The sequence below is a fragment of the Macaca mulatta genome, chromosome 3, assembly GCF_049350105.2.
Source record: "Macaca mulatta isolate MMU2019108-1 chromosome 3, T2T-MMU8v2.0, whole genome shotgun sequence".
Taxonomy (NCBI): domain Eukaryota; kingdom Metazoa; phylum Chordata; class Mammalia; order Primates; family Cercopithecidae; genus Macaca; species Macaca mulatta.
In genome coordinates, this window is record NC_133408.1 from 97,592,693 (window position 1) to 97,619,912 (window position 27,220).

General features: G+C 45.5%; 2 protein-coding genes across 5 annotated transcripts in view; one reads left to right on the forward strand and one right to left on the reverse strand.

The window, feature by feature from the left end:
* Positions 1 to 24,299, reverse strand: part of MINDY4 (MINDY lysine 48 deubiquitinase 4) — a 130,312-nt gene extending 106,013 nt beyond the window's left edge. For all 4 annotated transcript variants that reach the window (XM_015133771.3, XM_077996961.1, XM_015133770.3 and 1 more), the window contains exons 1-5: positions 24,154 to 24,299; positions 17,135 to 17,254; positions 13,508 to 13,743; positions 9,845 to 10,088; positions 4,176 to 4,585 (exon numbers count right to left, since the gene is read on the reverse strand). In XM_015133771.3, the coding sequence (XP_014989257.2) occupies positions 4,176 to 4,585; positions 9,845 to 10,088; positions 13,508 to 13,743; positions 17,135 to 17,254; positions 24,154 to 24,216 (1,073 nt within the window). In that variant the 5' untranslated portion in view covers positions 24,217 to 24,299. The remainder of the gene's footprint in view (positions 1 to 4,175; positions 4,586 to 9,844; positions 10,089 to 13,507; positions 13,744 to 17,134; positions 17,255 to 24,153) is intronic.
* Positions 1 to 27,220, forward strand: part of CRHR2 (corticotropin releasing hormone receptor 2) — a 236,713-nt gene that overhangs the window by 96,449 nt on the left and 113,044 nt on the right. The gene's annotated exons all lie outside the window — the stretch shown is intronic.

Genomic DNA, 27,220 nt, shown 5'->3' on the forward strand with positions numbered 1-27,220 from the left:
TCCAGCTTCCAGTGTGAGTGACACAGAAGATTGGTGATTTCTGCATTTTCAACTGAGGTACCATGTTCATCTCGCTGGGGAGTGCCGGACAATCAGTGCTGGTCAGCTGGTGCAGCCCGACCAGCGAGAGCTGAAGCAGGGCGAGGCATCGCCTCACCTGGGAAGCACAAGGGGGAAGGGAATCCCTTTTCCTAGCCAAGGGAAACTGAGATATACAACAGCTGGAAAATCGAGTAACTCCCACCCTAATACTGCGCTTTACCAAGGGTCTTAGCAAACGGCACACCAGGAGATTATATCCCACACCTGGCCGGGAGGGTCCCACGCCCATGGAGCCTCCCTTGTTGCTAGCACAGCAGTCTGAGATCTAACTGCAAGGTGGCAGCAAGGCTGGGGGAGGGGCGCCCACCATTGCTGAAGCTTAAGTGGGTAAACAAAGCCACTGGGAAGCTCGAATTGGGTGGAGCCCACCACAGCTCAAGGAGGCCTGCCTCTGCAGACTCCTCCTCTGGGGACAGGGCATAGCTAAACAAAAAGCAGCAGAAACCTTGGCAGAGGTAAATGCCCCTGTCTGATAGCTTTGAAGACAGCAGTGGATCTCCCAGCACAGAGGTTGAGATCTGAGAACGGACAGACCGCCTGCTCAAGTGGGTCCCTGACCCCCCTCAGCCTGACTGGGAGACATCCTCCACTAGGTGCAGACTGACACCTCACACCTCACATGGCAGGGTACACCCCTGAGACAAAGCTTCCTGAGCAAGAATCAGACAGCAACACTCACTGTTCAGCAATATTCTATCTTCTGCAGCCTCCGCTGCTGATACACAGGCAAACAGGGTCTGGAGTGGACCTCAAGCAAACTCCAACAGACCTACAGCTGAGGGTCCTGACTGTTAGAAGGAAAACTAACAAACAGAAAGGACATCCACATCAAAACCCCACCAGTACGTCACCATCATCAAAGACCAAAGGCAGATAAAACCACAAAGATGGGGAAAAAGCAGTGCAGAAAAGCTGGAAATTCAAAAAATCAGAGTGCATCTCCCCCTCCAAAGGAATCCAAGCATCTTTCGATATCAAAGGACACAGAAGAAAAACAAAAACAAAAAATAAACCAGAAAATAGTCCCTTCAGCTCCTGGGGTCAGATCTGAGGAGTCAGAGTTAGGAGTGCCTGACTGCACAGATACTCACACCCCCTAACATCTCAGCAGGTTGCATCCTCCACCTGCCCCCTAACCCCACCTTTGCCCCTAGGTGTGACTTCCATGGATTTTCCTGAACCTGATATTTGGAGGCCCTAAAAGAGCCCCAAGTAGCCCCTCTCCTCCAGCTTCCTTAGGACAGAGTAGTGGAGCTGGCTCTGTGCTAATGGCCAGCTCTGATGTCATCTCACTGTACTTTCCCATGCTTTAGAAGAATTATATGTGCACATGCGTTTCTCCCCTTGAGGAACTCACAGGACCTGGTACACACTAAGACTGAGACCCCTGTTTACCAAACTGAATTAAACAACAAGGGGAAGGGGGCACTGATGGAGGGGAGTTGGGAAGGGTAGGGGATGCAGATACATTTACCACTGGGATTACTTTGGCCCTGGTTTCAAATCAAGAGCACTGTGTAGAGTTGTACAGTATGTGCACTACACAAAGACGCCTCACTGAGGGAGTGAGAGAGAGCCAAAATCCAGCCCATATTCCATTTGCCAGTCTGTGCGCCCTTGGATCTGCATCCACCCAGAAATCTTGTCAGGTTCCTTGGATTCTCTGTGCCTCAGTTTCCTCATCTGTGAAATGGGGATAACAACTGCTGGGTTGAAGGATGCTTTTTCTCAACTCCCAGTGTTTTCTAGAAGTTTGAAGAGGGCTCTGCTAGTCTGGCCCACCTGGCCATTCTCCCCCTCTTTAATCACTCCACCCTAAGGGAGGAATTGTGAATTATATAACTGATAAATTCCATAAAAAATAAAAGGCATTTAGGCTCAGCTTTGCACTTTTTCCTCTTGGAAGTGGGCTGCTCTTCCACAGGCAGCCCCTCCCTACCATGTGTTATATGAGAATACCTACCCTGGGCCCACGATGGGAGGGTCGCTTGAGCCCAGGAGTTCACGACCAGCCTGGGCAACATAACGAAATCCCGTCTCTACAAAAAATACAAAGCATTAGCCAGGTGTGTGGAAATTAGTGCATCTGTGGTCCCAGGTACTTAAGAAGCTAAGGTGGGAGGATCGCCTGAGCCCGGGAGGTCAAGGCTGCAGTGAGTTGTGATTGTGCCACTGCGCTCCATCTTAAGTGACAGACTGAGACTCTGTCTCCAAAAAAAAAAAAAAAAAAAAAAAGTAAACCAAAGACATTTCCAAACAAAAACTAGAAAAACAAATTAACATACCTGCTAAAAAAAATACTAAAGGAAGTTATTCAAGTAAAAAGAAAATAAAAATGCCATAATTATTCCAACTAGAATAAAAAATTATCAGACTAGATTTAAAGTTCCAAATACATGCTGCTTATCAGAGATAAGCTTTAAATATATACTAGAAGGAAATCTCAGCAAATATCAAAGGATTGTAATCATAAATAATATATACAAATAATTACATAAACAAAAAATAATGTATAAACTATATATATAAACAAAAAAATACCCTAAATATATGAAATTAGTAGTACATGTCTAAATAACCCATGGGTTAAAAAAAAAAAAAACCACAATGGGAATTAGAAAATGTATTAACTAAGTTATATGAATATTTAACATATTAACTTATGGAATACAGACAAAGCATTACTTACAGAGAAATGTGCAGCTTTAAAAGATATTACAAAAGAAGAAGGCTGAGAATCAGTAAACTAGGAAATAATAGCAAATCAAACTCAAAGAGAATAGAATTAAGAAAATAATAAAAATAAGAGCAGAGGTCAATGAAATAGAAAACAAACAGAAAGCCAAAAGTTTTCTTTGAGTATATTACACAAATGACAAATTCCTAGTGAGACCAGTTAAAAGAGAAAGAACATAAATTACCAATCTCAGGAATGAAACAGAGACATAACTATAGATCTTACAAACTTCAAAGTGATAATAAGAGGATAATATAATTATACAATTTTATACCAATAAATTAAAAACATATATATATAGTGGCCAAAGTCTTTGAAAAAATACAACTTGCCAAAACTTACACAAGAAGAAAGTTGAAATTTGAATTCAAAAGATTTAATTGAATACATAATTTAAACCTTTCAACCTAATGCACAGAAAATTTCTCCAGTAAATTCTCCCAAATATTTAAGGAAGAAATCACATCAATCTTATACTCACTCTTCAAGGGGATAGAAAAAGAGGGACCACTTCTAGCATAACCTAGGTATCAGCAACTGACAAAGCTGTTGCAAGAAAGGAAATATGCCCACCAATCTCCTTCATAAACTTATACATAAAATCCATACACGAAATATTAATAAGTCAAATCCAATGATATACAAAAAGATAATCTATCATAGCCAAGTGGGATTTATTCTTAGAATGTAAGGTTGGTTTAACATTAAAAAAATCAATCAATGTAGGAATCATCAAGGCCTACTGTAAAGAATAAAAGTAAGCATAGGGTGAAAAATAAAATAAAATAGAAATAATGCCCTAAGGGATCCTTGTGGGAGCTGATTCATCACTGTATCTCTGGCTTCCCACAAGAAACTCTTAGCCACGTCTGCCTGGCCATGTTGCTGCAGGTATGTTTTGAGCCCATCTGCTAAAGCAAGCTTGTCCAACCTGCAGCCCACATGCAGCCCTGGACGGCTTTGAATGCAGCCCAACACAAATTCATAAACTTTCTTAAAACATTGAGGTTTGTTTGTGATTTTTTTTAGCTCATCAACTATTGTTAGTGTATTTTATGTGTGGTCCAAGACAAGTCTTCTTCCAGTGTGGCCCAGGGAAGCCGAAAGGTTGGACACCCCTATCTAGAGCATTCTTCAGCTTTCCAGGTGTGTGAGCTCTGGCTGAGTTTTCTTCCTGGTAGACCATAACAAACTCTGCCTTGCTGGTTACTTCGCAGGCTTGTTCTGAGAGACCAAGAAGCCTAAGAAGGCCCCTTGGGAGCCATTAGGGACTAGACAACATGGGAGAGGTGGAGTTTCTTTTTGAAAAGCCGTCACCTTTGCGTGGCACACTCACCTGACAGGTACGGGCTGGCTGCCCTGCCGTTTGAACGCTCTTTCCAGCCTCTCCTGGGTCATCCTGGAATTACCACCAGGCAAGTAGAGCTTCAAGGGCATCCTGTCCACGTCTGTGCTGCCATCCACCGCTGGGCTGTCCTCAGAAAGATCTCTCGGCCTGGCCCTGTCCCGCGGGGGCAGCCCTTTGCTGGGCAGATGGGGAGGGCTGCTGGCAGTGCTCTTCCGCTTTTCTACGGTCAGTTCACTAAGCTGACCCAGAGAGGTCCTGGAGGGGGAGCTGCTGCTCGAGGCCAGAATGTCCTGTTGGGTACGGACAAAGAGCTCAGGGACCTTCCGGCTCTCTTCTTGGGGTTGGGTGGAGCTGCTTGAGGGTGAGGACCGTCTCAGAGAGCGTCTGTGAAAAGAATCCTAAAGGGAGTAAGGACAAAAGCAGTGAGGACCCTTGAGGGGAGCTGGAAAACACAGATCCCACTTCAAGCATTTGCCCATGATGTGATGTCTCTCCCAGGAATGTATTTTCCCACCCCTGACTCTTTCCCTTAAAATCCTGCCTATTCTTTGAGGAGCTACTCAAATGCTGCCACCTCTGTGCTTTCAGTGATGCACGCCCCGCCTGCCGGAACCTCAGAGCAGGCCTGGGCCTTTCTCTCGCAGCCCCTACAGAGAGCAGGTTCATGCAGCAGGTGAAGCCGTCGCTCCAGTCTGCATTACCACCTACCAGCTGTGTCACCTGTGACAGGCTGCTTAACTTCCCTGTCCCTGATTTCCTCACCTGTAATATAACCAGTCCACAATCCACTACCTGTCATTTCTAAATCCCAAAACCAGGCTGGGGATGGTGGTTCACGCCTGTAATCCTAGCACTTTGGGAGGCCAAGGCGGGCGGATCACTTGAGGCCAGGAATTCGAGACCAGCCTGGCCAACATGGTGAAACCCCATATCTACTAAAAATACAAAAAAATAGCCAGGCCTGGTGGTGCATGACTGTAATCTCAGCTACTCGGGAGGTGGAAGCAGGAGAACCACTTAAACCCAGAAGGCAGAGATTGCAGTGAGTCGAGATCACATTACTGTACTCCAGCCTGGGCCGGCGAGACACCCGTCTCAAAAAAAATAAATAAATAAATCCCAAAACCTCTGAAAATGAAAGGTTTTTAAAAATCCTGTGGTAAATTCTTAACTGTTGTGAGGCTGCTTATAGTCTTTTTAAAATGTGAATATTCATTCTTACATGGAGTTGCTGAAATGGTCATGTTTTTTGCTCATGGGGTGCTACCACAAACCCTACAAAAGGCATTATGTGGTATGTGTCTCATGCACTGTACTTCCTTTCCAAATTTAAAATATACATATATATAAATTCCAAAAGACATCCAGCCCAAAGGTTTTGGACGAGGGATGAGGCAACTGTAGTACTTCTCTCCGACAAGACTGTACAGAGGATGAAATGAGACCCGTGCAAGGCACTAGCACAGAGCCAGACGTACTGCAGCAGTCAGCAAACGCTCACTACTCCTACATGTATTTGCCCTGTGCCCACTTACATATGGTCTTAACCCCCTCCTGATGGCAGAGGTCATTCTTAATTTGCCTCTGGTGTTCACAGGGCACCCAGCTCAGCAGCGTATACCTAATAGGCACTCAAGATTTGCTTAGTGTTTGAAATGAAGGAATTCTAGAGGAGTCAATTAAATATCCAAATATCCTCCCTTACTGTCAAAGATTAGTGGAGGAAATGGGAACTCGTGTTGTTACTAATGGGAGGGTGGGGAGACAAAGACAGACATACCAGGCTTTTCCTTGGTTTAAAATTCTGAACCTCTCAATATTTCCAGAAATAATCCAAGACCAAATAGTAAAGCCTGGGCTGGAATAAGGAAACCTTAATTTTGTAATGTTCTGGCTAAGCAGACATTACTAAGCACTATAAACCTCCTCCCAAAGCCACTCAGGACATCCCCTGCACAAAGTGGGGAAGACATTAGTCATCATTCCCAAGGAGACTCAAACTTCTGGCCGAAGGGAGCTGGAGCTGCTGCAGGGAGCCCAGCCTCTTAAGTCATTCTTAAATACAGAAGTGATGTAGTAAAAATGATGAAATACCCAACAATCTTTGGCTCTTTTCTCCTGAGCAACCAGTAAGTATGGCCAAGGTACTCAAAGGCCACAATGTCCCTTCTAGAGAATCTGGCGAAATTCTATAGCAACCCTTCCTTCAACATCCTTTGCGGGTTTCAGATACCACCTCCCAAAACAATTACCAAAAGGAGAAGTTTGCAGCAATGCCCTCGGCGGCGAAGCGGGTCCAAGCCATCTCCCTCACAGCGCAGGTACAAAGGGGACCTCCACTGCACACACTTGATGATCAGGACGTCATGCTGGGACAGGACCCTGGTGTTCCTCTGGTTCACTGGTCCCCAGAGTAGTCCACCAACCCCTAAGAGTCCCTAGCCCCTTTTAGGGAATTCAAAACTATTTTGATAGTAGTAAGATGACACAATTTACCTTTTTCCACTGTGTTGACTTTGTGCACGAAGCAACAGTGGGAAAAACTGCTGGTCCCAGGTGCCTTTTTCCACTGTGCTGACTTTGTGCACAAAGCAACAGTGGGAAAAACTGCTGGTCCCAAGCACGAAACAAAGCAGTGGCACCAAACTCTACTAGTGCCCAAGGCCCTCTTTACCTGCACACTCACAGTGAAAATAGGTGAACAAAGTGCTGACTTCACTGAGGAATGTCCATGCTGACACATAAAAAGTATTCATTTTATGCCCTTAGACTCTCCAGCACACATCTCTTCAACACCCTGAGTGATACAGTGGGAGGGGCGTGCAGGCATTCCGCTGAGCATGGAGGATGGCAGCTGGCACTGCACGACTGTCTAGGCTGCGAGTGAGCTTGCTGGTTTTTTCATGGAACCACTGACAGACAAACTATGGTTACTCAAGCGTGGGTATTTGGCAGGCATTTTCTTGAAAATCAATTGAGCCTGTCACCTCAAGGGAAACAAATGGTGTATTTTTGTCAGTGATAAAACACAAGCTGTCAGGTAAAAATTAGAATTTTGGAAAACTTCTAACTGCCACTGTGAGTTTGAGAGCTTTGCAATACTTAAAAACTTCTTGGATCAGCTGGGAGTGACATCAACAAATGAAATTCTTTGGTGCGATTTTCTTTTTGTCTAATGAGATGTGTCCACATTTGGAAGATCTATATAACTCAGTAACCAATATTTTCCAAATGACCAATATATCATGTTACTAAATCTTTCAGGGGTAAAAAATTCAAAGTGCAAGACATACCAAGGGAAATTGATAAGGTACAAAAAGTTCACTGATACGGTTTAAGATTTCACATTAAGAAACTACAACTTGTCTAGTTTCGGTGTAGCATCAAAAAAAAAAAAACCTCAGTTTTCTGAAAAGACTATTAAAATACTTTTCCCTTTTCCAACTGCTTATCTAGGTGAGGCCAGATTTTCTTCACACACTTCAACCAAAATACCATATTGCAACACGCTGGATGCAAAAGCAAATATGAGGCTTGAACTATCTACTACTAAACCAGACGTTAAAGAGATCTGCAAAAATATGTAAAACAATGCTACTCATCTCACTAATGTTTTGTTTTGAAAAATGTATTTTTTATTAAAATATATCATGTTACATGTAATAGGTTTACTACTGTTATTTTTAATGATTTTTGTAAGTATTTTTAACTTCTCACTTTTAATTTCAAATATAGTAAATAGCAATAGACACACCTACATAAACAAAAGCTCTTTGCACTCCACAATAATTTTAAGAGTATAAAGACAGCCTGAGGCTAAAAGTCTAAGAACCACTGATGTAAGTCTAAACTGTCACCCAGGCAGGGCTCCTTCCACAGTGTCCCCAGCAGATGGGTGACCTAACTTCCCTTTCACACAACTAGCTGAGTCCTTTTCAAAACAACCTTCACTGCTGAAGTGGCTCTGACTAATGGAGGGCTCCTATACCAACCTCCATCCACTGGTGCCAGTTGTGCTGTCTGGAGCCACCAGGCAAGGCTACACCACTCAACCCAACAATGGTGCCAGCAAGCACACACCACGTGCTACACAGAAACACAACAGTGTCCTGCTCTCAGGAGGCTTACAGACTAAGCTCAAGATTGCAGAGTTTATCTCACATGGAGATAGGCTATTCCAACCTCCATATTCAAAGAAATCTCTTACATTCTGCCAATCTCCCACAAGATTAAACATCTCTAAACCTTTTAATTTCCTCCAAACTGTTCACCATTCTAGCCCCTTTCCTCTGGACAGGGTTCAGTTTATGAATGTCCTTCTTCAACAAGAAGGCCTAGGATGGGGTATGACATCAAGGTGAGCTGTGGCCTGAACTACACAGTGGCGGGCAGGCTCTTCCTTGATCTGGACCCCAAGATTGCATGATACTGAAATCCCAGAGCCCTAAGGGGCCTCAGACAGCTGGTCTAATAGAAGAGACTGCAGCCAAGAGAAATAAAAACCTTGACCAAAGATCCCACAAGATGGAGCCAGGGGCAGGGAGAGGACTCACTTCTTTCTGTCCTAATTCCAAATGAACTGAGAGAACAGTGCCAGCACCTACACCACACCTAAACATACAGCAGGTAAGTGAGAGCGCAGGTGGACACAGACACCTATTTTTTGTTGGCTCAGGCTCCCTGATTTGACTGACGTGGCACTTTGAGTTTGGTGTTTACTTTTGCTTTGCTTTTCTGTTTGTTGTTTTGCAAACTTCTTTTACATATGTCTCTGATTTGGTTTTGTCTCTCTGCCTAATGGAACTCTACCATGGTCACCCTGTAAGGGAGACTATAAAACAACAATGTGAAATTTTTAGAATCTTTTTTTGAAAGAGAAAAAAATAAAAGCAGAATAAATGAAACCATAAGGCTTTGGGGTTTTAGTCCCTTTTAACTATCATGTTTCACATTTATTTTAAAAGATGCTCTCTGGTTTTTTTCTTTTTTTTTTTCTTTCTTTTTTTTTTTTTTTCTTTTTTCTTTTTTTTTCACACAGGGTCTCACTCTTGCCCAGGCCAGAGCACAGTCACATGATCACAGCTCACTGTAGCCTCAACCTCCCAGGCTCAAGCAATCCTCCCCACTCAGCCACCTAAGTATCTAGGACTACAGATGCACACCACCACACCTAGCTAACTTTTTAATTTTTTGTAGAGATGGGGCAGTGGGACAAGTGTCTCCCTATGTTGCCCAGGCTCAATTCCTAGGCTCAAGCGATTCTTCCACCTTGGCCTCCCAAAGTGTTGGGATTACAGGCGTGAGCCACCACACTCAGCCTGAAGATGCTCTCTAAACCTGGATAGGTTCTCCACTCCTGAATTGCAAAGACAAAGCTGAGCAGGTATTCTCACCCAGCAGAGGAATAGAAAACCATGGCATCCACCTCACAGACAAAATGGGTAAGCTAAGGGCAGGAAAGGAGACCTGCTCAAGGCCTCATGGGTCACTGACAGTAGAGCCAGGGAGAAAACAGAGGCAGTGTACTTCCCACCCCACGCACAGGCCTTCTTCTCGGACTGTCCTGTGGGGTACCCCAAATAAACCCAGGCGTGCCTTAAGCCTGGCCCAGTCCTCAGCCTCCAATCTCATAACAACAGAAAGAGCAATAGCCCCACCTGTGGGGAGCTGGCGATGGGCCCAGCCATCATGCCTTGCACAATCAGACCAGACTTTGGCCTGGAATTCTCTCCCATCCTCTTCACATCCAAGGAGGGCTCCAAGTGAAGCTTGTCCGTCTTCTCCCACGCAGAAGCCAACATAGGAGTTTCACCCGGAACCATCTGCATGGGCTTACTTTTGTGTGGAGGCCTTTTAGATGATACAAAATTACCAAGTACATCTCCATCAAGATTGTCATGTCTGTGAAAAAGGAATATTTCCATTAAAACAGACTCCCCAGAAGGAATCAATAACAAAGATAGCAAATTCCACATTCAATGGGCACTCAAAGCAAGCCCATTAACAAGTCTATGATGACTTCTAACCAGCCAGTGCATTATCATGAAAGACAAGGAACAGACAATACTCTGGTATCAGGGCAAGTCTGCCCTACAAAATAAGGCCAGTAAACAAGCAAACAAATTCAGAGATGATGAGCCCTAACAGGACTCCTCAAGTCCTTAAGACTAAAGAGCGTCCTTAGTCTTCCAGACCTGAATGACTAAGGAAGACTATAATCTTTCAGTACAGTCATGGGGTATGTGAAGCCCAGCCTTGCCGCACACCACTGAGAGGCGTGGAGAAGACCCACAGCAAACTTGGCATTCCCCGCTGTTCAGCTAAACCTGGAGTCAGGTGTGCCAATGGCTGTGTGTGTGTGTGTGTGTGTGTGTGTGTGTTAGAGAGAGAGAGAGGAAGGAAGAGAGCAAAAAATAACAAAAGAAGGTGAGAGACCGTGAGAATAAGCACAGACTCAGAAAGAATAAGAGAGAGAGAGCCCACGAGACAAAGAGAGAGACCCAGGCAAAGGGGAATCTTACCTCTGATCACCCAGAAGCCAGCACTCCTGTGACACAGGCTCAGCTATTTTCTACTACTGGGCTCTGCCATAAATGGGTACGGCCCCCTACCCTGTGCTAAGCTGCTTACCAGGCACTGGGTCACATGCGGGAGGGCAGTCGTGTGTGCTGAGACTGGGCCATGTCAAGCAGAGGAAGGGACTGGAACCAGCCTGGGGAAATCCCAAAGGGCTCCCAGAAAAGGCGGCACCTGAGTCTGAGAGAATCAGGCAGCAAGAGCTCCCCAGGAGAAGGCCCAGCCCCAGCACACAGGCCTCCAAGGCAGAATGTGCTCAGGGGAGCAGCCGGGGCTGGTCAGGAATGGGGTTCTGCATGGTATTCTAAGGAGTTTACCCTGAAAGCTGCAGGGAATGTCCGAAGCCCTTTGGCCGGGGAGCGGCATGGCCAGACTCCTTTCGTGGAAAGCTCACACTATCTTAGGGTAAGGGTGGATTTGAGGGAAGATCACTAGAGGCCTGAAGACCAGGGAGGGAAGATCACTAGAGGCCTGGAGACCAGGGAGGGGCTGTAGGAGTTAACCAGGAAAAGAGGATGGGAGTGTGAACTGAGGCCCTCGCCGGTGGGCAGAGAAAGGAGGAAAGAAGGAAAGTGCCTACTATCACTCTGGGTGAAGAGCTCACAGGACTCACAGATGCAGAAGATGACAGATAAGGAAGAGGCAAGAACACCTACATTTTTGGTTTGGGTAACTGGGTAGGACGCAGGAGCTTCAACTTCCTAGTTGCTTTTTTATTGTGTCAGAAATATTTCACTTCCCAGCCAGGCAGTAAGTGCCTTGGAGGAAGAGCTTCTTCATAGCCCCTTACAACCCTGCACCTCTGAATCCTTGTGCTAATTGCTCGTCATGGTCCCACCTTTTGGCAGCTTGACACCCATGCCCTGACTTTCAGTGACCCTCAGGAAAGGAAATGCTTTTCAATGGAGCCAGAAGACAGCACCCATTCCCAGGAAGTTAAGCTCACTGCTGGGGACTGCAGTGTCTTAAGGTCGTAATTTAATGTCATTGTTTCCCAGATAATAGAGGTTCAATCAAGAATGTCAATTCATTTTCTTCCTAAGATTTTTTAAAGAGCTTATTTTTCAGATTTTTCCCATCTCTACAGTGTTTTGTTGCCTTTTAGAATACCAATACCATACCCCTGTTTTTAAGAAAATCAAATAAAGCAAGTGCTTGAACCTTACAACCATGGAATTTAAAATAAACACAGTGAATCGTAACTACTCTACATCGCAAAGTAGTCCATTCTGACAGCCTCAACAGGATAATAACACTACTTCACAGCAGAGATTTTGAAAACACAGAGTGTGGGAAGCTGAACAGTGACCCCCCAAAAGATATTCACATCCTTATCCCTGGAATCTATTAATCCATTTATGCCAGAGGTTGCAATTTTTTGAATTTTTGCATGAGTGAAAAATCAGACCTTGGCGATGACCTTGAGCAGTAGGATATAAATAACTCCCACATGCTTAGTGTTCCAATAATGGAACACTAGGGATAAGTGGGTTAACCCACTTATGGTTAACTACATAAGTAGGTTAGCTACACAGTAAAAGGGATTTTACAGATGTGATTAAATTAAGAGTCATAAAATGGGATTATCTGGTGGACCCAATGTAATTACAGGGGTCCTTCTTAGAAGGAGACAAGAGGATCAAAGGTAGTAGTAAAGTTAGCAGATGTAACAACACAAGCAGAGGCTGGAGCGATGTGCTTTAAAATGGAAGAAGGGGCCAAGAGTCAAGGAACATAGGTGACCTCTAGAAGCTAAAAAAGAAAAGAAAATGGATTTTCCCCTCAGAACCTCCAGACAGAACCAGGCCTGCTAACACTTTGCCTTTAGTCTAGTGAGACTGATTTTACACTTCTGACCTGCAGAACTGTAAGAGAATAAATTGGTATTGCTTTAACTACTGTGAGGATTAAATTTTATATGCCAATGTGGCTAGGCTGTGGTACCCAGTTGTTTAGTCAAGTATCAATCTAGCTGTTGCTGTGAAGGCATTTTGTAAATGTGATTAACATTTACAATCAGTTGACTTTAAGTAAGGCAGATTATCCTCAGTGATGTTGGTGGGCCACACCCCATCAGGTGAAGGCCTTAAAAGCAAAATCTGATGTTTCTCAAAGAAGAAATTCTTTCTCAAGATTGTAACATGAAAATCCTGTCTGAGTTTCCAGATTTCCAGCCTGCCCTACAGATTTCAGACTTACCAGCCCTTACAGTCCCATCAGCCACCTCCTTAAAATAAACCTTTTTTTTTTTCTTTTTTAAGAGACAGTGTCTCACTCCATCTCCCAAGCTAGTGTGCAGTGGTGTGAACATAACTCACAGCAGCCTTGAACTCCGGGGCTCAGATGATCTTCCCGCCTCAGCCTCCTGAGTAGCTGGGACTGTATGTGCACACTGCCACCCCTAGCTAATTTTTTTTAAAGTTTTTGTAGAGACAGGGTCTCTCTATGTTATCCAGGCTGAACTTGAACTCCCAGCCTCAAATGATCCTCCTGCCTTGGCCTCCCAAAGTGCTGGGATTACAGGCATGAGCCACTGCACCTGGCCAAACTTCTTTATATATATATACATACAGGTACATATGCATATAGATATACGCATGCACACACATACACACACACACACACAGGGAGACCATATTGATTCTGTTCCTCTGGAGAATACTGACTGAAACAGCCATGAAATACATAGTAATTTGTTATAGCAGCAATAGGAAACTAATAAACAGAATAATGGGAAAAGATACCTGGCTTTGCTTGTTTCTGACAATGATGTTCTCCATCCTGCATCTTCATCTGAAAGGTCATATATATTTACCAGTGTAGTCTCTGAGCATCTCAATGGCACTTTGTTATTTTTCTTTGGAACCGAGAGTGCAGGGATTGGAGTATCTTGAGTGAAATTGTTAGCTGTATTTCCAAAGTGATCCAGAAAGTATCTGGTGATGAGTTCAAGACTTGTTTTTAGAGGATTTTCCTTTGCCTATCATTGGGAGAGGAAAAAAAAAAATCATTAATTTATATACAGCTTCACGGAAGAGTGGAAAAAACAACTATTCCACTTCTTTGAGTAAGTTTATCAACTTCTCACTCATTCATACAAGCTTTCAGCCAACATTTACTGGCCACATATTATATATGTCAGGTACTATGTTGGGTAGGGACACAGAGACAAAAACAAAATCTCTACCCTAAAGGAACTAGCATCCAGTGCATGAGACAGGTGATTCAATAAACAACTAGAATAAAATGTGATAGCAATAGAGGCATGCCCAAGCAAATTTCCTCTTGGTTTTTTGCTCCAAGGAATAACTTTATAAAATATATATCCCTTCATTTAACAAACAGAGTCTGTAGGGAACACTAACCCTATAGATTTGTAAGTATTTGGGGCCTGAATATTTTTTTAGCTTGTAAGCTCTGCATCTAACACTGAAACCAGCGACGACAGAGACAACTGAATAGAAGGTTAACGTGAAGAGCACAGAGAAGCAATCAGGACCGACACACTTTACACCCCAACCTTAAAAACAAAAGGCAAATGAAAGTCTTCAGTACTAGGTTTTGGAATTAAACGATACCAGTATTTTCCAGCCCCGCCTATACCAAATATTCCCTTTGGACGTTTTTTAAAAATACAGATTCTCACACCCTACTGATACTATGCCAGAACAGCAAAGATGTAAATTCCCGTGAGTAATTTGGATAGACACAGCTATTCATGCAACAATATGCAGGCTGGCCTCAGGGACCCAGCCATGTGTCAGTCCCCAAGCCACTCGCCCAGTAACACCCAGGTCCTGCCGAGCCGTGGCTAGACATGGGGCACTCTGTGATTTTGCAGACTAGCAAGGCACCTATCAAGGAGCCTAGCAGAGCAGGCCCTCGAGGCATGCCAAGTCCTCCGCCTTCCTAGTCCTCTCATCCATGCAGCAGGACTCGGGGACTAAGACCCACAGCCCATGGACTATGACCAAACCCAACAGATTCATCAGACAAAATCCGGGACAGTTTTACTATTTTTTTCAGTAAGAGATACAAACAAAAACGATTTTGTCTAAGATTAAACGACGCTTACAATAAAGAGAGTTAGGGGAAAGATACTATATTTATTGTAGCTTCTTGCTTTTTCTCTCAATAAGAGAGACTTAAGCCCCTGAATTGCCTGATTATCCCTTAAGATTTTTCACATCACTTGGCTCACAACAGACACAGCCTTTATATGAATCTAGATATTGTTTTTCAAGATCTCAATTTACATAGGCATTTTTATCTATCCTATACCTAATAGTTTAAAACAAGTTACTGGAAATATTAACATTAAATTGCAGGGTTTTCCTGGAATCAGGCTAGCTCTGTGCTGAATGAATGTCAAAATTATTATGTAATAGATAGACTAATGCGTAATTTTCCTGTAAAATATACACTCCAATTCATTGTATAACAGCTAATAACTGCTGTATAAATCATCAGTATCTCATGAAAATATCTTAAGTATCTTAAGCTAACAACTACTTTAGGGAGACTATATTACAATGAGGGAATAAAAATAGCTTCAATGTCAAAGACACTTTTGGGAAATTAGGTAAGGTACATTTATGTTAAAAGCCCAATGTGACCAGAATGGTTAACTGAATTTTCTGGGTAGCTGTCCCACTCTCTGTACAAAATTCTCCTAAAGTGTACAGTCCATTCTCCTGCCTTGGAATACAGCAGACGGAGGATTGCAGAGCATCTGCTGCCTGGGTCACCAGTCTTTCCACAGGACTTACAAAGTACTTGCTACAGGACAGGAGATACAGGTGCCTGCATGTCACCCCATGACCCAGAGGACAAAGGCCTTCTATATGATGTCTTTACTGAGCCTGAGAGACTTCACCTGGCTGCCAATGCCTACTTCTCCTCAAAGGGGAGCACGACAATTTCTAGCAACCTGAGTGCTCCTGTAGGTGCCAGTTGTTTTTAGTTTATATGTTTGCCTGAAATTCCATCCTTCACTTTATTGAGAGATGCCTGACCTAGGTTCCTCCCCAGCCTAGGACGTGTATTTGCATAGTTTTCAAATGGTTCAGTGGATCCTCTGGGTGTCAAAAAATAGCCTTGGTCCTACCACCATACAAATCCAAACTGCTAAAGTCCATTTGAAAAAATCACTCCTACAATAGGACGGGGAATCAAAACACCTGGTTCTAGCCTCATCCCTACCTGGTAACTGACTGTGAGACCTTGGATAGCCAACTCTCTCTGGCTCACAGCTCCCTCCTGAGAGGAGGAAATTGATCAGTGGTTTAAAGTTGGACCCTGAGAGGCTAGCCGAGAAAGCAAGACCTCCTTTTCTCAACTTCAAATAGAGCATTTTCCCTTCTTGGCTTTGCATATTGGACTTCCACGTGAGATATCATTTTATTGCTTTTTTAAAAAATTGTGATAAATGCTGAACTGTATCATTTTCTTTTTGACTCTGATACTATGCACAACCACAAGGCAAGATTTGCTGGACAGCCCATTCTTTTTCTGTCTTCATAACAGATTTAAAAAATTAAGTAGAAAGTGTAGCTTCATTCATTTGTATAGTCATTCATTCATTTATTCCACAAATATATACTGACTATTCAGTATACCATCGGACAACACTTTATGTATGGGGATATAATAGTGAACAAAAAGACTGCATTTCTGGCTTCTGCTGTGTCCAAGGTATTGGGGGAGGCAGATACTAATTTTAAAATCACATAAATATTCTATTGCCAATGTGATAAACACAAAAACAGGAAAACTATAGGGTGCCATGAAAGCCTGTAATAGCAGGTTGGGGAGATCAAATATGGGGGACCAGAGATTTCTTCCCGCCCCAGAAAACGTGGTTCCATTTGCTTCCCCAACTCTAATGCACCGGGGTTAGCTGAACTCAATTCCCTCCTCTACCTAAATTATATGTCACAGGAGACTCAAGACTAAGGTATTACTCAGAACTGAAGAAGGAAACTCTTACACAAGCAGGGAATGGAAAATTTTAGTATAACTGGATACGATATTCTTAAGTACAGTCTTACTAAAAATAGCCTTGTGTGGGGAGGCGGGAGCACAGGGAGTAACTGTGGGAGGCTGAGCACTGCCACAGGCTCTGTTGAAAATGAGCCCGACAACCCCACACACACACACAACACGCCAATGGGCGGCACCAGCTGACCGAGGCGGAAAACCCACTCCCGCTGGGGGTCTGTCCGCACTTGGGGGGTCCGTTTCTCTCTGACTACAAGTGTGGCAGGTCAAGAGCGCCTCAAGCCTCTTCTGTCACTGGCAAGGTCCGTGAGTGCTCTGGCAGCGCCAAACTCAGTTCCAAGACTCCACACCACACCGTAGAAAGCACACACCTTGTTCTCCTTATAGAGAAATTCGAGATGCAAAACCTTTCGAAGATCATTTCTGTTGTTTATGCTGAGGTCAGAGCGTGGGCGTTCCTGGTCCATGGTCACACATGTCTTCTTTAAGCCCTGAGGGAAGAAATCTGAATCGCTGTTTACCATCTTAAATCAAAGCCCGCTGTTCTCATAAAGCACAAGCAAAAGATTCCTGATGTGCACCAAGATAATTCTCATATAACCTTTACACTTGACATCACCTCTGCAATTATCAATATTATTCTGATTCTTAGAACAGCCCCATGGGCTAAGTGAAGGCTGAAGTTTTCAGGCCATTTCACAGATAAGGAGTGAGTTCAGGACTCGCGCACAGGAGTCCTGGGTTTGGTCCCAGATTTGGAATCACAGTATATGAAGCTTTAAAAATAAATGAAAGAAAAAACATAAACAAAAGGCTAATATTCATTCCCTTCACTCTCAGATGGGGAAACCAGGAGACAGGGTTGACTTGCCCAAGGTAACACAATGGAATCACATCACAGGCGGGGGTTGTAACCATCCCAGTCTGTGAGTCCGTGACTCTGGGACCCAGGCCCATGGGAAGCTCTTGGTAAATGTCTGCTAAGTCACCAGCAAAGCCACTTTCCATCATCCCACCCTGAACTGCCAGAAGACCAAGGTTCAAGGCCCAGCTGAGACATGCTCTAGCAGTGGAAAATCTGGGGTTGGGGAAGTGAGAGTCCTGTTCGCAAGTGCCTGGCTTCTCCATCTGAAAAACAACCACAACTTTCTGTCCACCCCACTGGGCCATGGTGATTGTCAAATGGCTGGAGGCTGAGAACATGCCTCACCAATAGCTCAGCCTGGTGTTAGCGGTGTTCCTTGTTCTTAATGGATTCCAGACCCCCAGTGCTGCACAGGCTTCAGCTTCTCACAGAGCCTTTGTGTTCAGAATTTTACAGAGGCTCTAGCTGCTGGGGAAACATGACAAAACCCATGCCCACCATGAATTTAGGTAAGAAGGTCAATTTGGGAATCTAAAAGTAAGAACACAACCTTGAAACAAACAGAGGAAAGAGGAGGCCGTAGGGAAGGGAAATGGAGAGAAATGGACATATGTGTCGGAAAAAAGGTGGACTAGATGCATCAGGAAGAATCCGTTTGAAGGAGAAGTGGGGTTCAAAACCAACCACCCGCATTTCATCTGGGCTTAACCTTGGCTTTCCCTCCAGCCAAAGTGATGTGGAACATGCTATAACAAGGGTCTTTCTCTGATGGATAATTCTTTATGTCTGTCAACAGTTCAAATCGGCAAGCCCTGGCACATTTAACAAACCCCACCCCCACCCAGGCTCTAGAGTGTGATGCACACCAGCATTTGAAAACCACTGGGGGCCTGGGCATGGTGCCATAGACCTGCAGTCCCAGAACTTTGAGAGGCTGAGGCAGGAGGAATCCTTGAGCTCAGGACTTCAAGGCCACAGTGAGCTATGATTACACCACTGTACTCCATCCTGGATGAAAGAGTGAGACCCTGTCTCTAAAAAAAAAAAAAGAAAGAAAGAAAGCAGAAAAGGAAAGAAAAGAAAAAAAACAAAAAGAGAAAAGAAAAGAAATACCATTGGGGTAGAGAACAAGGGTGCCTTTGGGAGTCAGTCATTCCTCAGTCCCATCCAGTCCACTCAAACTTCATTTGCCCAACAAACACCTGTCATGCACCTCCTATATGCCAGGCTCTGTTCTAGATGCAGGAGAGACAGAAGGAATAGGAGGTGATGTTCTGTTGGGAAAGTAGACCATAAATGTATGGTATGGCAGCTGCTAATACATACTACTAGGGAGACAAAGCAGGGAGAGGGAAGATAAGGACGAAAGTCACTGTTTTAGATAGTCAGCTATTTGTTCAGCATCATCCACATGCTCACTCCTGTCCCAGGTTCCCTATCTGTGAAACGAAGGGAACAGACCACTAGTCCGTAAGTCCAGTTGCTAGAGGCAGAGCAGTGAACAGATGAAAGTCCCAGTCCTCAGGGAACTTGCACTCTACAGGGGGAGAGACAACAAATATAGTATGATACGGGGAAAAAACATACAAAATAGTATAAGGAGACAGAGAGAGCTAGGGTGGGTGTGGGGATGGGCTGCTACTTTATCAAAGGTGGTCAGGAAAGCCATCATTGATTGATGAAGGAATCAAAAGAGCAGGCCACCCGGACACTTGGGAGAAAAGTGTTCCAGGCAAGGAATAGCAAGTGCAAAGGCCCTGAGTCAGTTGCAAAAGGCCAGTGCATCTAGAGCTGCATGGCAGGGGAAAGGAGGTAAGGAAGTCAGAAGTCACCCAGAGACTCATAAGGAAAGGCCTTGTGGGCTTTTGTGAAATGGTAAGGCTACTATTTCAAACCGACATATTTTTGAAAGATCACTTGGCTGCTAGGTTGAAAATAAACTGTAGGAGGCAGAAGATTAAGGAGAAACCATTTAGGAGGCTACTGAACAATTCACAACTCACATGAAACACAAGGGTTGCTTGGAGCAAGGTGTTTGCAACAGAAGTGGTAAGAAGTGGCTACATTCTGTATGTGCTCTGATGACAAAGCCAGCAGATTTGCTGATGGACTGGATATGAGGTGCACAAGAAAGGAAAAACCCAAGAATAATTCCAAAGTTTCTGGCCTAGGCAATTAGAAGGACAGAGATGCCATTTATTCCAATGGGCACAGTTGTAGGAAGAACAGGATATCAGAAATTTAGTTTTGGACATTATGATAAATATATATTTTTTCTTTGTCCCAGGTTCCCGGCACATAAATTCTAAAACCCTTGGAATCTCCAGGGTGATAAGAATGTCCTCTGTATGCTAATGTGATGACTAGTGGCTGGGGACCCCTAGATGGCTTCAGCATAGGGGCTGGTCACCAGAAAAAGCAAACCTTGATTAGAGGTCTGGAACTTTCAGCCCTACTTCCCAACCTCCCAGAGAGGGAAGAGGAGCTATAGATTGAGCTAACCACCAATGGTCAATGATTTAATCGAACATTCCTATATAACAGAATCGACATAAAATCTCCTGAACGATGGGGTTCAGGGAGTTCCCAGGTTAGTGCTGGGAGGACAGCGTGCTGAAGAGTGCATGGAAGTTCCATGACCCTCCACCCATACCTTGCCCTATGCATCTCTTCCATCTGGCTGTTCCTGAATTGTGTCCTTTATAGTAAACTGGTAAATGTAAGTAAAGTGTTTCTCCGAGTTCTGTGAGCCATTCTACCACATTATTAAAACTGTGGAGGGGGTTGTGGGAACCCTCAATTTATAGCCGGTTGGTCAGAAGTTCAGGTGGCAACTTGGGACTTCTGACTGTCATCTGAAGTGAGGGCAGTCATGAGCCTGAGACCTTAACCTGCAGGGTCTGCACTAACTATAGGTAGTGTCAGGACTGAATTGAATTGTACAACACCCAGTTGGTGTCTGAAGAGTTGGAGACTTAGTTTGTATGGAGGAAAAATCCCCCACATGTTTGATGTCTGAAGTGTAAGTAGAAACACTATCAGAGACATGTTGAGATGCTTGTTAGCCATCCCAGCAGATATGTAGAATAGGCAGTTGGAAGAATTAAAGAGTTCAGGGAGAGGTCTCAGCTAGAGATAGACATTTGGGAATTGTCAGCATATAGATGGTATGGGAATCCACAAGACTGGCTGAGATGTCTTGAGAGTGAATAGACAGGAGAAGAGAAGAGAGCCATAAACTGAGTTCTTGGGCCCACCGGAGTGCACAGGACAGGGAAACGAGGGGCACCAGCAAACACGTTGAAGGGAGCACCCAGAGGAGTAGGAGGAAAGCTAAGAGGGACAGTCTCCTAGAAGACAAGCATAAGGACACAACCAACTGTGACAAACATAATCATTAGATCAAGAAGGGCAAGGACTAAAATTTCCAGGTTAATAATGGCCCTAACAAGAGCTATTTCCATGGAATGGTGGGGACAAAAGTCTGATTAGAATGGGTTTGTTTGAGAAAGCAGAGAAAAGAATTAAAATGAGTAGACACAGCTCCTTTACGGGGTTTCTATATAAAGGGAGGAAATAATAAACCAGTAGCTGGGGTTTGGGGGTCAAGATGGGATTCTGCAGGAGCACAACGTATATGTGCTGATAGGAGTAACCTAGTACAGGAGGGAAATGCATGGTGCAGGAGACAGCGACATCCCTGAGCACACAAAAGGGGGCATGCACACGTGGTGGGGCGGGCCTAACCAGGGGTGTGGAGAAGTCATCCACAGGAACACCAGAGAGAGCACAGTGAATGGTGCAGACCCAGGAAGGTGAGCAAGTGTGGTAGTGGGAGCCTGTTGGACTTCTCTCATGACTTCTGTTTTCTCAGCGAAATTAGATGGGGAAGGAGCTTTGGGGTTTGAGGAGAAAGAAGGTATGAAATGGTCATCCAGGATTTGAGAGAGTAAACAGGCTGGAGAGTTGCGACCAGGTGGGCAGACACCCATAAGGTACCACAAGGGTGAGCGGTCATGGATTTAGAGTGACACCATCAACATGGTGGTGTGTTTCTCTCCAATCCCATTCAGCTCTAAGTGTGGAGCAGGGCGAGTGGAATTTTACTGCCAGAAGAGAATGATGAAGGGAGAGAAGGGCAAAAGAGCTGCGCCTGTTATGGAGGGTGCAATTATAACGATGGGTGGGTGAGAAGTAGGCGGGTAACGGTAGGCCCGAGGGACTGTGAACAGTTGGCAGGAACAATGCAATATAGACGTGGTGAGGCTGGAGAAGAGTTTATGTGGGGCTACGAAGGGGGACAAGCTGGAAATTTTGACAGGTGGGAAGCTTGGAATTGAGATTACAGAAAGGGCGCAGTACTGGTAACGACAAGCCCAGCTCATGACCATGGGGCAGGGTGGCAGAGGGAGGATGGCACAGTCACTGCAGGAGTGGAGCCACGGACCCAAGAGGCTGGGGCAGCAGAAGAGTCACCTCAGTGGACTCTGCCATCTCTAGGAAACTATCATGACTCTCCCTGAGGGCAGACCACACTTGGTGACTTCAAGTAGGCCAAAGTGGCTGGAGGGTAGAGGGCGGAGCAAGCAGTCATGGAAGATGAGGTCCGAGTGTAGCCAGAGTCAAGTCATGGAGAGACTTGAAGTCTAATTATGATGGGAAGCCAGTAGAGGGGTTTGAGCAGGGGAATTACATGGTCTGACCTGCTCACCCTGGGCAAGTTTCTTGGCCTCCTGGTCTCACGATAATTTTATGTGAAAGGGAATCCTTATACCTATCTTTCAGGACTGTTATGAGAATCTGAGACAACAAACCATCACCTTCCGGGTACCGGGCACCAAGGTGGCAGCTCTCTTGCTTACGACTGCTGGGTGCAATGACTGCCTGCACAAAACCCTGTGGGGAACACGCTGTCTCTGCCCTGGAGCAGAAGGCGATGAGAAAGCAGTATACCTGGGCTGCAGCCCCAGCTCACCATGACCTTCTGAGTAACTGTGGGCAACTCCTCTCTACTCTTAGGATCTTAGTGTGCCCAGATAAAACACGGGAGGGAGAGGTGATGAGGGGAACTTGGCCATGTCAAGTAGGGGGTTGGAGGGAGGGATGCGGGAGAGGCTGGAAATGAGATTGAGATGGTAAGCTGGTGTCAAGCTATAGGGCAGGCTTGGATGTCAGTGAGGACACTGGACTTCATTTGTACTCAAGAAAGAACATGAGGAAGCCCCTCTTAAGAGTTTTGTTCAGTGAACTAGACTTAAAAGAAATGATGGTAACAGTCAGCTTCCCAGGGTGTGTCAATTGATATCCAGCATGCAGCCAGGACTTGGTGATGGCGGGTCAATTAGCCATAAAAACAGGGCAGATGCGACAAAGCCAAATGCATTTAAAATTTTTTCAAATAAAAATAAATCATAAAAAACACACAAAGACACTTTCCAAACAGGTGCAGTTCAGAGACACCTGTTTGGTGTCAGAGGCAGTGAGGGTGGGAGGAGGTATAAAGTTGAACACCTACGTGCACATGGCATCTATATGTCAGATCCAGTGCTTGGGAGCTGCCCATATGTTATTATTAATCCTCATTCTAAATCTGCAAAAGGTAGGTCTTATTTTCGTGTTTTACAGATAACGAAAGTGAGGCCTTGAGTAAAGTACTCAGGTTCACACTGCAAACTAGTAGCAAATATTTGAACCCTCTCCATCTGACTTCAAAGTCTTTCCCCTTTCCTCCATTCAAAAAATTACGTGTATGAGTTTTCATACCAGACAAGTGTCCATCGCCCCAGCCCAGTATGACATTGCAAGGGTAGACAAAACACACAGACTGCAGCCCTCAGTCACCACGTGTTGAAAGAACTGATGTATGTCCCCCTCCACTACCACGCCTAAGACCCCCCGGCAAGCTCCTTCCCCACGGAGGTCCCCATCTCCACCCTGAGGCCGGATGACAGCTAAGGACCTTCCAAGCTTGTGGGCGCTGCAGAAACTCTCCTGGGACAAGACAATAGGAAAACTTACAAAAATTAAAGCAACCACTGGAATTCCCACTGTTGACTAAAATGACTAAGGGCTTGACCGTCAAGAAATTTTCTGGGCCTTTGGGGTTCCCTCTGAGGAGAAGTTCTTTCCGAGTGGGGATCCTGACTTGCGTGGGTCGCGCACGGAGGCCGGCAGCCAGGCTGGGGCGCAGGCCCGCCCGCTGTGAGCCCGCGCTAGGATTGCTTGGCGCGGTCCCCGATCCCCCTTCCCAGCTGCCGCCTCCCCGGAGCACGGATTCCCCCGGAGGGCAGCGGACCGGCTCAAACCCTGCCTTGCGGAAGCGCCCGCTGACGACGGCAGAAACGCCTTGTGGGAAATGTAGTTTCCCCTGTCCCGGGAAAGCGGCGCTCTTCTGGGGCATCTTTGGAGCAGACAGAAGGCAGGGAACGGGCGCCCTCCCAGAAGGTGCAAAGCCCTCAGGGGAGACCCCGATGATCCCCCCAAATTAGAGCCATTTCCCGGGTTTTGGAGGGGGCGAGCCGTTACCTTTCTGCTGAGGAACTCTCTGACCAAGGAGGCGGCCACCTCCTCCACGAAGAGGGTGTCCATGGCACTGGCTCTGGCTGTGGCTCTGCCCACTAGGCCCACGCCGGGCCGCAGCACCCGGCAGCTGGGTCGGTCCGGCGCAGTATGGCCGCGTTGCCGTGGCGACGGCGGCGTCGGCGCTGCGAGAACTCCTCCCCTTCCCTGGGGACTGCTGGCTGGGGCGGGAGGGAAGGGGTGGAGCGTCCTGCAAACTCGTGTCTCAGAGTGGGAGGCCGCAGCCAGGACGCCCCGGTGTCGCCCAGGGCACCGCCCACGGGCTCCGGGCTCGGGGCCTCACTCTGACCCTGGCCCTGGTCGTCCGAGAGGCCTAGGACGAATTACCGCTCTGCTCCGAGGCTCCGTTTTCCTAGACGTAAAATGGGAAGAATGCCTGCCTCCTTGTTTCTGGAGGACTAAACTCACAGGAAAGTGACCCCCTCAGGTCCACCTTCAGCACCACCGCCCCCTCTGGGGCCACCAACGCTACTGACCTGGCGGGCCTGGACCATGGGGGCAAGAAAGCCCAGGATTCTGCTTCTTGGGGACCGAAATTAAAGGACATGTTCCTCGCCCCCTTGATGCCCGCTTTCCCGTAATGAGACTGCCATTTATTGATCACCAAGGTCTTAACTCGCGATTGCACTTTTAATCCTTACAACTTCCTGGCTAGGTGGTTACTGTTGGCCCCATTCTTTAAAACGAGACACGAGATTCAGAAAGGCTAAGATTTTGCTGAGGCCCACACAGCTGGGTACTGGGAAAGTTGGGTTTCTAACCAAGCCCAGTACATTTTCCCCAAACTTAGTCACCTGGGTTCCACCTTCACAATCTTTGCCACTTCTGCATGTTACCTATTGTATTCCTTTGCTCGGGCTGCCATACAAACTACCACAGACCAGGTGGCTTAAACAACACGTTTATTGTCTCCCAGTTCTGAAGGCTACAGACCGAGATCAAGGTGTCAGCTAGATAGTTTCTTCTGAGGCCTCTCTCCCTGGCTTCTGTTATAGATGGCCACCATCTCTCAGTGTCTTCACGTGGCTAGCCATCTGTGTGTGCCTGTGTGCTAATCTCTTCTTATAAGGACATCAATTGTATTGGAATAGGGCCCACCCTAATGACCACGTTTCCACTTCATTACCTCTTTAAAGACCCTATCCAACACAGTCACATTCTGGGATACCAGGCTTTAGAACTTCAACACAGGAATTTTTTTGTTTGTTTTTTTTTTTTGTTTTTTTTGTTTTTTTGTTTTTTTGAGACAGAGTCCCACCTAGGCGCCCAGGCTGAAATGCAGTGGTGCAATCTCAGCTCACTGCCAAGTGAACATCCACCTCTCGAGTTCAAGCCATTCTCTTCCCTCAGACTCCCGAGTAGCTGGGATTACAGGCGCCCGCCACTGTGCCCAGCTAATTTTTTTACTTTTAGTAGAGACGGGGTTTCATCACGTTGGACAGGCTGGTCTTGAATTACTGACCTCAGCCAATCTGCCCGCCTCGGCCTCCCAAACTGCTGAGATTACAGGCGTGAACCACTGCGCCCGGCCCAACACAGGAATTTTGAAGGACACAATTCAGCCCTTAACCCCTATACTGTTACTTATGTATTATTTTCTTTAAATCCACATAGATGTTTTACAATTTATTTTAAAAGGAGAGTGTTCCCAAGCAGTAATAGCCACAAGATCTTGGGTTTTATATGCTTATTAAATCTCTAATACACATTAAAACAAACACAAAACCAGAAAGGTATGCATTCACCTAAATCACCTTACGACCACTACTGGCACATGTACCACACTTGGGAAACAACTGTCTCACCCTATGCAGTCTCCATAGGACGTGGCTTTAATGTGGCAGATTGCACCATAATCTCCAGACACTTTCCCCTCTCAACCTGAGATGGTTCTTTGAGATGCCTCTTTTGAACACGATGTGCTATGTGAGAAAGAGCCATATGCTCTTACATGAGAGAGAGAAGGATGGAGTTGCAGGAGACAGTGTGATGCTTGGTCCAGGGGCCCTCATGTTCCAGGTGTGAAGACACACTGATGGATGATGTGTAACAATAAAAGAATAACATGAGACAGATTTATGCTCCATAAGAGATTGTGTATCAGGGGTCCCCAATTCCCTGGGCTGTGGACCAGTATGGGCCTGTGGCCTGTTAGGAACCAGGTCACACAGCAGGAGGTGAGTAGCCACAAAGGAGCATTACCACCTGAGCTTCACCTCCTGTCCAATCAGCCACAGCATTAGCTTCTCATAGAATCACGAACCCTATTGTGAACTGCACATACAAGGGACCTAGGTTGCGCACTCCTTATAAGAATCTAATGCCTGATGATCTGAGGTGGAACAGTTTCATCCCAAAACCATCCCCCACTTCCCATGGAAAAACTGTCTTCCACGAAACTGGTCCCTGGTGCCAAAAATGTTGAGGACCTATGTTGTGTATCACAGATAGTAGGTGTTATATAGTAGGTCAGAAGGAAGAGAGATTTCCACCTGTGGAGGCAGATGAGGGTGAAAAGAGAAAAAATCATTCATTCCTTCATTCATTTACTCCTGTAAAAATATTTGTTGAGTCCTTACCACGTGCCAGGTGTATGGGTGCTGCAGATTTAACACTGTAAAATATATGCCTTCTTAGAGAGAGAATGGGGAAAGATGGAAATGGGGAGATGGACAGAAAAAAAATTTGTAAACGCATAGAAAGCACATACAGAGCACCACAGATGGTTTAAAGGGTATCACAGATTTATTTTATGTATGTATGTATTTATTTATTTTAGAGGCAGCATCTCATTCTGTCACCTAAGCGGGGTTCGGTGGCACAATCATAGCTCGCTGTAAGCTCAAATTTTTGAGCTCAAATGATCCTCCCGCCTCAACCTCCCAAGGAGCTAGGACTATTGGCATGCACCACCATACCTGGTTTGTTTGTTTGTTTATAGAGATACGGTCTCACTATGTTTCCCAGGCTGGTCTTCAACTCCTGGCCTTAAGCTGTCCTCCTGTCTGGAGGA